General features: G+C 40.5%; 1 protein-coding gene across 1 annotated transcript in view; it reads right to left on the minus strand.

Moving 5' to 3' along the window:
- Positions 1-5,066: 5,066 nt before the first annotated feature.
- The window catches only part of VEGFD (vascular endothelial growth factor D), a 36,723-nt gene continuing 29,136 nt past the window's right edge, over positions 5,067-12,653 (minus strand). The window contains exons 6-7 of the mRNA XM_036912929.2: positions 6,256-6,451; positions 5,067-5,669 (exon numbers count right to left, since the gene is read on the minus strand). Of these exons, the coding sequence (XP_036768824.1) occupies positions 5,543-5,669; positions 6,256-6,451 (323 nt within the window). The 3' untranslated portion in view covers positions 5,067-5,542. The remainder of the gene's footprint in view (positions 5,670-6,255; positions 6,452-12,653) is intronic.

Below are 12,653 nucleotides of genomic sequence, written 5' to 3' on the forward strand. Positions count from 1 at the left end.
TCCTTGGAGTTCTGCAGCCCTGTGACTGTATACACTTCAAGAACTCATGCCTTATTCAGCACTAGCACCAGCACCCCTTTTAAGCCTGTAGAAATTGGAAGTCCTATTTATTTCAGCTCTTTTTGATGCCCTCCTCAAGCTTCCAGAGATAATTAAACCCTCTTTTGTATTTTGATAATATTTTGGCCATATGCTGGTATAGCATTTATCATGTGATACTCAACTTTTTCACCTGGCTGTCATTCCCCTTCCTTTTCAACCTGATCCTTGAACACGTGTAACTTCTTGGGATCACACATGGCCTTTATTCTGAAAGCTGGCAATCGTATTTGCCTTTTCAGCCAGATAGTAAGCTGAGGCAGGGTCTGTTTGTTCCTGGTAATACACATTGAATAAGTTTTAGTTGTATTAACGAATTTCTTTATCCAAGACCAGCACAGTCCCTGATACCTGTTATATATCCAATAAAATGTATTCAAAACATTTCATGGAGTGTACCTTATAAAAAGTACAGTGCAATAAGTCAAAGAGCATTTTGATTATAGGATTTCAAGTGTAGTAATGACTTAACCTTAATGAATAAGCCTCTAGCAGGAATAAATACTCTTCCCTGTGTTAATACTGAAGCATCAGAGAATAAAGGTGATAAAGACTCAAGGACACATATTCACGCTTAATAATTTGCAGTTGGTTTCACAGATAACACCAACACTGCCAGATGACACATTGCTTTGGTCTCCTTTTCATTTTGCAATAGGTTTTAAGACAAGAGTATATGAGGTATAAATGAGGGTTAAGCCTCATTTGTTGAGCCCCTAGTTTGCCACGGCCACACTTCTGACCACAGCACACTTCTGAAACTCTACCGTGAATCTAAGATCCTGATGCCAATACTCCTTCAAGAGTTGTGATTTTTCAAAACAGAGGAAATGTTTTCTCTCATCATCATCAAACATTTACTGAGTGCCTACTCTGTAAAAGGCTTTGTGCAGAATACAAAGAATATTAAATTTAGTACGTATGTTTTAAAAGCTTTTTATCTTTCCTAGATTTTATGTACCTTTTACCAATAGTAAAAAGCAATCCACTTTCCTTGAAAGGTTCTTTGTGCTTTAAATACTGTAGAATAGGCTGCCTTTATAAATAGACATTAATGAAGGCACAGGGCTGCTGAGTCTCTATGGGGGCGGGGGTTGAGAAACTGCAGGCTGTGCCAACATAATCTATAGACTCCAACAAAGTCAGAAAACACTGAACAGCAGGCCCCAGTCTCTGGCCTAGGCACCGATCGTTAAAAGGCACATAAGTCATGATTCTGTGCATGATTCACAATCTCACGTGGGTATGAGACTCCATTTATAGTCAGTTAAACCTTAAGCAAAGGTCTCTATTTAAAGCTACTTTCCAAAAGTCAAGGAAGTTGTAGCAGCAGGATTAAGCTATAAATCTAGGGATAATTCGAATTACAGTTTTCTGCCCAAATGTATGGGATCAAAGTATGCCTTTAGAGAATTTTCTTAGAAACCACTATTACACTAAAACACGTACATGCAGTGTATTCTGAATATGTTTAATAAAATATGAGGGCAATCAATACCAGCTGTAGTACAAAATGACCTAAAGATGTAGAAGGTATAAAATAAATGTGGGTATCACCTCTTGAAATTCAGCTTTTTGCAAATTCATATGTAAATTAGATACCATGGATAATTTTGGAGTAGGAAGGCATCACATTTGTATGGAGAGCCTGCTACCTATGTATAAGGCACAAGACAGGGAAAAATCCATCATGAGCTTTATGCCCAAGGAACCAAGACAGAGTTAGGGCATGTGAGAAGATCTATGATAAAATGTAGGAAGCAGTAAGTGCCATCGGAAAATACAAGAAAAATACTGGGAGTTCAAAGGAGAATAGTATTTCTAGCCACCAGCGTTTAGCTAGTAGAAATAAAGGGTGTTCATGCAACTGTGGAGAGCCAAGATCATTCCCAGAACGAGAACAAGGAACAGAGACAGGTGCCAACTGTCCAGTGAACGCTGTTCTGTAATAATACAGGGAAAGAAGAAAAAGGGTTCAGACAGGAGAAGGGTGGCATTTCCAGTGACGGCGGGGGCAAACTGGTAGAGGATTTTACTAAGGAAAATGGAGTCGATGTTGAGGCAGACTTCCAGCCAAGATGACATTTTCAGTTGATATTTTGAGACTCCTCCATCTTCAGTCTGCTTCAAATAGAAAAATAAGAGCTATAATATGCGCGAGGAAGTTAGAGCTGTGATTTAAAAAAGAACATAAACATTTCCATGTATCAGAAACAGAACCAAAATGCAGAACAGTAATCAGACCAAAGCCGTATAGGTCCTGGGCTCTGAATGTGAAAGCAGAAAGACATGAACCAGGGTTCATCTCTTGTAGAATAGAGACTGACAGGGCTCCACATGTGGCTAGAGACAGGAGCCAGCCTTGTGGGAGACTGGCACATGGGTGGCCTCCAATAAGAAGCCATTTTCCAATATTTGCACTCTTGTCTAATCCCCTCCCACACTGACTCTGGGCTTGGCCATGTCACTTGTTTGGCCAAGAGGACATCAATAAATGAGATGCAGCAAAAGTTTCCTAAGTGCCTATGCACTGGGGCACGTCTGTTGGCATCTTTCTTCTTGTAAGGCAGTGGCTATGTTGGGAAGAAGCTCAGGCAAGAAAATGATGAAAAGCTGCCTGGAGTATGAGTGACCATCCTGGGCCTTCCAGCAGCAGTTGAGTTCCCATTCACTGGTGACAAAATCAATGGAATACTGTTATTAATTAGGTTATTATTTGTTTATTAAATAATTATTTACTAGGCACCTGCTGTATGGAAGACATTGTTCTCACACTGAGGATCCTGAGTAAATGAGACCAAGTCCAGCTCTTGTTGACAGAATGAGCAAAGCCATTAAGCTCTTAATTGCCCCTGAACGGTTCCCTTCCTTAAAGGCCTTAACACGGATTATTTGTGTCATCTCCCCTATCAAGTATGTCAGACAGTATTTTCATCTCATCCAACTCTGACTGCTGTGCTGTCCAATCTGTTTCCATCTCTAAAGGGCTTCTCACCACACTGCTCTAATCGCAGATTTATGATCTGTGCTGTCATAGTCATACAATTTCTGGCTTTGTGGCTTAATCAGGGACACCAGGCATTGCTGGCATTTATCGTGTTTGCTTTAAACTCTTGGGATTTCTCACATATTTTTATTTTGCAGCAAGTTGAGAATTTTCCACCCACATTCCAAACCTATTCGTGTGATAAGTATTTCTGTGCCATGACCAGTGAATTCTAATAAGGCAATAGACCAGTTACCCCACCTCCACCTTGAGGATCAGCCCCATCCCAGCTCAGACACCGCCTCAGGGCTCCAAGTGCAAATCTCCTGGTGGTTAATGGACAGTTGGGTTTTAGAAGTACTAAAGCCAGATGAAAAATAGTTTTGTCCTAGCCCAGATTCCCTCTAATATCTCCATCTAACTGGCAATTTGGAAACCAGAGCCACTAACCAAACATGTTTGAGCTGGCTTTAGGGCAGATCCAGGAATCCAGGACAATCCCAGAACTTCGCTCACAGTCCCCTTCTCTCCTTCCATGTAATCCTTTTAATTTGTAAAGTACCTTGTATTTTTCAAATTGTTTTCACTTAAGGTAATTTCACTTAAGTGAAATGAGCAACTCTTGAGATGCAGGGAAATGAGATTATCACCCACTTTTGACAGGCAAGGAAGCTGAAGCTCTACGAGCTTGCTCAGCCCCAGAATGCCGTGAGGTGGCAGGGCCTGTCCTTAAATTCAGGCTTTTTCTGCTTGTCAGGGATCCAGCCTCTTTTTACCAAAGTGACTCCTTTAACTGTGCGGTGCTCCTTGGACTATCTGCAGCCTAGCTCCTAAGGGAGCTAAACCAAATACTGTGAAGGAAGAGAGGATGGTAGAAAGTGAATGAAGGGGGCTGAATGCCAGTCCATGCTGTGTGCACCCATGACGTGCCCAGGGGGCTAGCAAGCATCTAGCATGACGCGAGTTAAGTGATGCGGTAATGATGGCGGCAGCACAGCATGGACTGGCCCCAGGCCAGGGACCCAGAACTAAAGGCAGGAAGGGAGCCGAGCGCCTGGAGCCACCGGCCACAGAGAGCTTCAGTGAAAGAGGGGAGAATTCATCAACTATTTCGGATCCCAGAGAGAGGAGGGGCAGGGACTTGGGCCAGGACCCAACAATTGTACCATGCAGCATCAGGAGAAACAAAACTATTTTGTTATACTTGTTTGTCATTATCTTTCTGTTTGCTATTGTACAGCTCCACACAGTCTGGCCTGAGAAACATGGGCTACACAAATTTGATAGGATGGTTCCCAATCATAAGGAGGTCACAATGTAGTGGGGAGATAAATATGAACAGAACTATTTACAAAATTGTGCAGTAAGTGCTGTAATAGATTGTGTTTATCTATGCAAGATGCTGGGAGGGCATCAGCTTTTAAGTTATTTGCTAAATAACTCAATTCTGCTAATGCTGCTAAACCCCCTCTGTTATACCAAACTTTCAGTAAAGTCTATGCCAGTCATCAACAAATTGTTTGTGGGAGTATTTTGGAGAAAAGCAAGGGTAAAAGGCCCATGCTTCCTTCCTGGGTAGCAGTGGGACAGAGAGAAGCATCCGCTGGCCATGAGAATTGAGATGTCCATGAACTGAGAGCTGAGTGTGCAGGAACTTGAACCAGAGTTGGCCAGAAGAAACCCGCTCTCAGAGATGTCCGGGCATCAGCAGGCAGATGGGGCCCAAGTCGAGTTAAATTGAATATCAAAGGAAAGATTCCCTTCTTGCTGCTTTTTAGGTTACACTTAACTTAACAACATTTAGAATCTTAAACCTTCTGAGAGCTAATGCCTTTGTTTTCCCCAAACTGCAAGTTTTGTGTGCCCACTTCTATCCCCATACTTCCAACTTCTAAATCGCTTTCTCTCTTTAAAACATTTTTCCTTTTATCATGAAATGTAGAGTGGTAGCATATTAAAAAACATAAAATTATATGGCTTGAATAATGGTGTTTATTTTCTTTATGTACATTTAAATATGAAACACACAGTAGTTCAGTCAACTCAAAACTACAAGCTGGACAGTAATCAGAAAATCAGTGCTGATCATCTGCATAAGAAAGAGTCAGAATAATTCAGAAGACAGTTGCAATTAGCAAAGGACCAGGAGACTATGCAAATGGCCTCCTCTTTCTGAGCAGTTGATCACATGGAACCTTTTCCATTCAGCAAACGAAAAGGGATCACTCCGGTTCCATCCTCTCCATTCCTTCGGGTGCAGAGGCAGCTTCAGTTAGAAGACATCTGTCAGTGAGCCAGGGCGTCCTCAGCTTAATGGAAGGTTGATCTGGATTCACTGTGGTACTAAATAAAACAGATTTTTTCCTCCAACACCTGGGAAAAAACAGTCGCAGCAACCTGGCAAAGAAGCATGCTGTTTAAAATGACAGGCATGGGGGACTTGAGAACAAAGTTGAATCAAGGATTTCCTTGACCATGACGCCCACGGGCAGCCCTTTTCTCCTTTGGAAAGCGGCAATGCTTTGCACAGGTTGGTTTTCCATTTGCACATAGCCTGGCCTGAAAGGGACATCTGTCCTCACAGCTGTTGCAAAAGAAAATAAACATGAAAATTCAGAATCAAGGATAAAAGTCAAAGGAGTAACTATGTTCCGATTTGATTACATTTCAAAGTAAGTTTTCCCGATATGTATTTAAAATGTCAATATAAACTCCTGAATGTTCAGTTATCCCATGTGGAGACAAAATCTATTAAAGCCCGGTTGGTAGCCTCTAAGTGTTCTATTCATCAGTAAATTTCTTGCTATATAAATCCACCGACATCTCCTTCCTCACTTTTAAAGCAAACATACATGAACATATATTGAGACAGACTGAGCCAAAGAGTCTGCTGATCTGAAACCACGCCCCAAATTGTTTAATTCTCATTAATTTCCTTTTTTCTCAAGATCCATAATCCAGCAACAACAGGTGGGGTTTTCTTGATTTCACAGTTAATCATCACTCCATACACTCTCACTTATGCCTTAGTTGCCAAATTTCTGTTCTACTATCAAAAAGGGGCTTGGGCATTAAAAAAAACTGGCTCAATAAGGAATCGCATTGAATCAAAATGGCATTTACATTAAATGTCAATGAATCAAGTTAAGGTGAAGTGCAAAGCCACTGACCTGCAGGTGTCTGGGTGAAATATCTTGTGCTTCTGGCAGCAGCTCTCCAGACTTTCTTGGCACTCAATGCAACTGCAGTTTTCTGGGTGCTGGATGAGGTCTTCGGGGCAGGGCGTCTTACAGATGCACTCACAAAGGTCTTCGTCAAACTTCATGTGCGGCCCGCAGAGAGCCAGTTCCTGGACATGAGAGTGGTCTAAATGGAAATAGAAGAGTCTTGCTTGAATGGCTGTAGTGTGGATAATATGACGACCAAAGATGGATGATCACCAAAGTCTACATCATTCTCAAGGAGCTCAGGTAGCTTGGGACCACCTCACCTCCTTTCCTGTAGATGTGTGACCCTCATCTTTTCTCAGGGTGAAGGAGATTCTCCTCTGATTTCACAATACAAATACAGAACCCTTGTGTTCTCTCAAGTTGGTGGTGGAAATGATTTTTAAGCTGAATATTTTTATAAGATTTTAAAGAGATTTCTAGGTTGGCGACTTGTTAAAAATGCAAACTTTTTGGACAAAGATTAAAGATGGCAGCGTGAGAGTGAGATAGGCTTTCTCCTAAAACTGCATACAATTCGAAAATATAGTTGGTGCAACTAATCCTGAGAGAGTAATAGGAAAGAGGACTGCATTAGACTGCATACACCTGGAGAAAAGAGCAGACCTCATGGAACAGGGTAACATACCAAAGCTGTGGCCCAGCTGGACCCGAGCCCTTCCCCCACCCAAGCTGACCAGCAAAAGGAAGAGAAATGGAGCAGGTAGGGAGTGGAAGGCCTGGGACTGCTGAATACTTAGCTCCAAAGATCTGCTCTGGGAGCACAAACCTACATTTCATGGTGCTTTCAAGATACTCGCGTGATTACGGGGTTGGAAAGTTAATACAGGCAGAGTTCCTGGGGAGACTGGGATTCCAGCCGCTTGTGGAAAGCAGGGATCCATATATGGTTGCTCTGGGACGGAAGCTTATACCTGTGTGCTCGGCCCACTGGTTCAGGCAGTGGAGACAGGCACAGCAGCTGGAAGCAGGAAACAGCTCTTTCCTCCCCCCAGGCACCAATACAACTCCCCTGTGACCCCCGACATTGCTTCAGGGGCTGAGCGGCTCCAGAGAGTAGAGCTTCTGGACACTAGAGGGCGCCATATACACATATGAAACGCCAAAGGAACCTGGTCCAGAGTAAAATTAATGTAACTTGAGGGGAAAGATTTAAATGACATGGACCTTATGACTCTTCCTGAAATGGAGTTAAAAATAAAAATCATCAACATGCTAATGGAGGTATGGAAAGATATCCAAGAACTAAGGAATGAATTCAGGTCAGAGATCCAATCATTGAAGAGCACAATGGAGGGTATTAAAAGCAGGTTGGATACAGTGGAGGAGACGATAAATGAAATAGAAACTAGAGAAGAGGAATACAAAGAAGCTGAAGCACAGAGAGAAAAAAGGATCTCTAAGAATGAAAGAATATTGAGAGAACTGTGTGACCAATCCAAACAGAACAATATTCACATTATAGGGGTACCAGAAGAAGAAGAGAGAGAGAAAGGGATAAAAAGTGTCTTTGAGGAGGTAATTGCTGAAAACTTCCCCAATCTGGGGAAGGAGATAGTCTCTCAGAACATGGAGATCCACAGATCTCCCAACACAAGGGACCCAAGGAAGACAACACCAAGATATATAGTAATAAAATTGGCAAACATCAAGGATAAAGACAGACTATTAAAAGCATCCAGAGAGAGAAATAAGATCACATACAAAGGAAAGCCCATCAGGCTAACATCAGACTTCTCAGCAGAAACCTTACAGGCCAGAAGGGAGTGGCATGATGTTTTTAATGCAATGAAGCAGAAGGGCCTGGAACCAAGATTACTTTATCCGGCAAGATTATCATTTAAATTTGAAGGAGGGATTAAACAATTTCAAGATAAGCAAAAGCTGAGAGAATTTACCTCCCACAGACCATCTCTACAGTCTCTTTTGGAGAGACTGCTATAGATGGAAGTGTTCCTAAGGCTTAACAGCTGTCACCAGTGGTAATAAAATCACAGAAAAGAAAGTAGAACAGCTAATTACTAAGCAAATACAAAATTAAATTAACTATCCCAAAGTCAATCAAGGGATAGACAAAGAATACAGAATATGATACCTAATATGTAAAGAATGGAGGAGGAAGAAAAAGGAAGAGAAAAAGAAAAGAACCTTTAGACTGTGTTTGTAAGAGCATATTAAGTGAGTTAAGATAGACTCTTAGATAGTAAGGAAAGCAGCCTTGAACTTTTGGTAACCACGAATCGAAATCCTGCTATGGTAGTAAGTATATACCTATCAATAATCACCCTAAATGTAAATGGACTGAATGCACCAATCAAAAGACATAGAGTCATTGAATGGATAAAAAAAATAAACAAGACCCATCTATATGCTGCCTACAAGAGACTCACTTTAAACCCAAAGACATACACAGACTAAAAGTGAAGGGAGGGAAAAAGATATTTCAGGCAACTAACAGAGAGAAAAGAGCAAGAGTTGCTGTACTTGTATCAAACAAAATAGACTTCAAAACAAAGAAAGTCACAAGAGACAAAGGAGGACATTACATAATGATAAAGGGGTCAGTCCAACAAGAAGATATAACCATTATAAATACCTATGCTCCCAACACAGGAGCACCCACATATGTGAAACAAATACTAACAGAATTAAAGGGGGAAATACAATGCAATGCATTCATTCTAGGAGACTTCAACACTCCACTCACTCTGAAGGACAGATCAACCAGACAGAAGATAACTAAGGAGACAGAGGCACTGAACAACACAATAGAACGGATGGACCTGACAGACATCTACAGAACTCTACACCCAAAAGCAACAGAATACACATTCTTCTCAAGTGCACATGGAACATTTTCAAGAATAGATCATACACCAGGCCACAAAAAGAGCCTCAGTAAATTCAAAAAGATTGAAATTGTGCCAACCAGTTTCTCAGACCACAAAGGTATGAAACTAGGAATAAATTATGCAAAGAAAATGAAAAATCCCACAAACACATTTAGGCTTCATTACATACTCCTAAATAACCAATGGATCCATGACCAAATAAAAACAGAGATCAAACAATATATGGAGACAAATGACAACAACAATTCAACACCACAAAAATCTGTGGGACGCAGCCAAGGCTGTGCTAAGAGGAAAGTATATTGCAATACAGGCCTACCTCAAGAAAGAAGAACAATCCCATATAAGCAGTCTAAAGTCACAATTAATGAAACTAGAAAAAGAACAACAAATGAGGCCCAAATTCAGTGGAAGGAGGGACATAATAAAGATTAGAGCAGAAATAAATAAAATAGAGAAGAATCAAACAATAGAAAGAATCAATGAAAGCAAGAGCTGGTTCTTTGAGAAAATAAACAAAATAGATAAACCCCTAGCCAGACTTATCAAGAAAAAAAGAGAGCCTACTCACATAAACAGGAATGAGAGAGGAAAAATCACTACGGACACCACAGAAATACAAGGAATTATTAGAGAATACTATGAAAAATTATATGCTAACAAATTGGACAACCTAGAAGAAATGGACAACTCTCTAGAAAAATACAACCTTCCAAGGCTGTCCAAGGAAGAAACACAAAATCTGAACACACCAATTACCAGCAATGAAATTGAACTAGTAATCAAAAACCTACCTAAGAACTAAACTCCTGGACCAGATGGCTTCACCGCTGAATTTTATCAAACATTTAGTGAAGCCCTAATACCCATTCTCCCTAAAGTTTTCCAAAAAATAGAAGAGGAGGGAATACTTCCAAACTCATTCTATGAGGCCAGCATCACTCTAATACCAAAACCAGGCAAAGACACAACAAAAAAAGAAAATTACAGACCAATATCCCTGATGAACATAAATGGAAAAATACTCAACAAAATATTGGCAAACTGAATTAAAAAATACATCAAAAAGATCATCCATCATGATCAAGTAGGATTTATGCCAGGGATGCAAGGATGGTACAACATTCGAAAATCCATCAACATCATCCACCACATCAACAAAAAGAAGGACAAAAACCACATAATCATCTCTATAGATGCTGAAAAAGCATTTGACAAAATTCAATACCATTCATGATAAAAACTCTCCACAAAGTGGGTATAGAGGGCAAGTACCTCAACATAATAAAGGCCATATATGACAAACCCACACCCAATATTATACATTATACTTAACAGCGAGAAGCTGAAAGCTTTTAATTTAAGATCGGGAACAAGACAAGGATGCCCAATCTCCCAACTTCTATTCAACATAGTACTGGAGGTCCTAGCCATGGCAATCAGACAACACAAAGAAATAAAAGGCATCCAGATTGGCAAGGAAGAAGTTAAACTGTCCCTGTTTGCAGATGACATGATATTGTACATAAAAAACCCTAAAGAATCCACTCCAAAACTACTAGATCTAATATGTGAATTCAGCAAAGTTGCAGGATACAAAATTAATACACAGAAATCTGTGGCATTCCTATACACTAACAACAAACTAGCAGAGAGAGAAATCAGGAAAACAATTCCATTCACAATTGCATCAAAAAGAATAAAATACCTAGGAATAAACCTAACCAAGGGAGTGAAAGACCTATACTCTGAAAACTATAAGACACTCATGAGATAAATTAAAGAAGAGACCAATAAATGGAAACACATTCCGTGCTCATGGATAGGAAGAATTAATATCGTCAAAATGGCCATCCTGCCTAAAGCAATCTACAGATTCAATGCAATTCCTATCAAAATACCAATAGCATTCTTCAATGAACTAGAGCAAATCATCCTAAAATTCATATGGAACCACAAAAGATCTCGAATAGCCAAAGCAATCCTGAGAAGGAAGAATAAAGCAGGGGGAATTAAGCTCCCCAACTTCAAGCTCTACTACAAAGCCACAGTCATCAAGACAATTTGGTACTGGCACAAGAACAGACCCATAGACCAATGGAACAGACTAGAGAGCCCTGATATAAACCCAACCACATATGGTCAATTAATATATTATAAAGGAGCCGTGGACATACAATGGGGAAATGACAGCCTCTTCAACAGATGGTGGTGGCAAAACTGGACAGCTACATGCAAGAGAATGAAACTGGATTACTGTTTAACCCCATACATAAAAGTAAACTCGAAATGGACTAAAGACTTGAATGTAAGTCATGAAACCATAAAACTCTTAGAAGACAACATAGGCAAACATCTCCTGAATATAAGCATGAACAATTTCTTCCTGAACCCATCTCCTCGAGAAAGAGAAACAAAAGCAAAAATGAACTCTTGGGACTACATCAAACTAAAAAGTTTTTGTACATCAAAGGACATCATCAACAAAACAAAAAGGCATCCTGCAGTATGGGAGAATATATTTGTAAGTGACATATCCGACAAGGGGTTAACATCCAAAATATATGAAGAACTTACACATCTCAACACCCAAAAAGCAAATAACCCGATTAACAAATGGGCAGAGGATATGAAGAGACAGTTCTCCAAAGAAGAAATTCAGTTGGCTAACAGACACATGAAAAGATACTCCACATCACTAATCATCAGGGAAATGCAAATTAAAACCACAATAAGGTATCACCTCACACCAGTAAGGATGGCCAGCATCGAAAATACTAAGAACAACAAATGCTGGCAAAGATGTGGAGAAAGGGGAACCCTCCTACACTGCTGGTGGGAATGTAAGCTAGTTCAACCACTGTGGAAAGCAATATGGAGTTTCCTCAAAAAACTAAAACTAGAAATACCATTTGACCCGGGAATCCCACTCCTTGGAATTTACCCAAAGAATACAACTTCTCAGATTCAAAAAGACATATGCACCCCTATGTTCATCGCAGCACTTTTTACAATAGCCAAGATATGGAAGCAACCTAAGTGTCCATCAGTAGATGAATGGATAAAGAAAAGGTGGTACATATACACAATGGAATACTATTCAGCCTTAAGAATGAAACAAATCCTACCATTTGCAACAACATGGATGGGGCTGGAGGACATTATGCTCAGTGAAATAAGCGAGGTGGAGAAAGACAAATGCCAAATGATTTCCCTCATTTGTGGAGTATAACAATGAAGCAAAACTGAAGGAACAAAATGGCAGCAGACTCACAGACTCCAAGAAGGGACTAGTGGTTACCGAAGGGGAGGGGTGTGGGAGGGCGGGTGGGGAGGGAGGGAGAAGGGGATTGAGGGGTATTATGTTTAGTACACATGGTGTGGGGGATCATGGGGAGAACAGTGTAGCACAGAGAAGGCATGTAGTGGATCTGTGGCATCTTACTACACTGATGGACAGTGACTGCATTGGGGTATGGGTGGGGAGTT

Source organism: Manis pentadactyla, chromosome X, assembly GCF_030020395.1.
Source record: "Manis pentadactyla isolate mManPen7 chromosome X, mManPen7.hap1, whole genome shotgun sequence".
NCBI classification, from domain to species: domain Eukaryota; kingdom Metazoa; phylum Chordata; class Mammalia; order Pholidota; family Manidae; genus Manis; species Manis pentadactyla.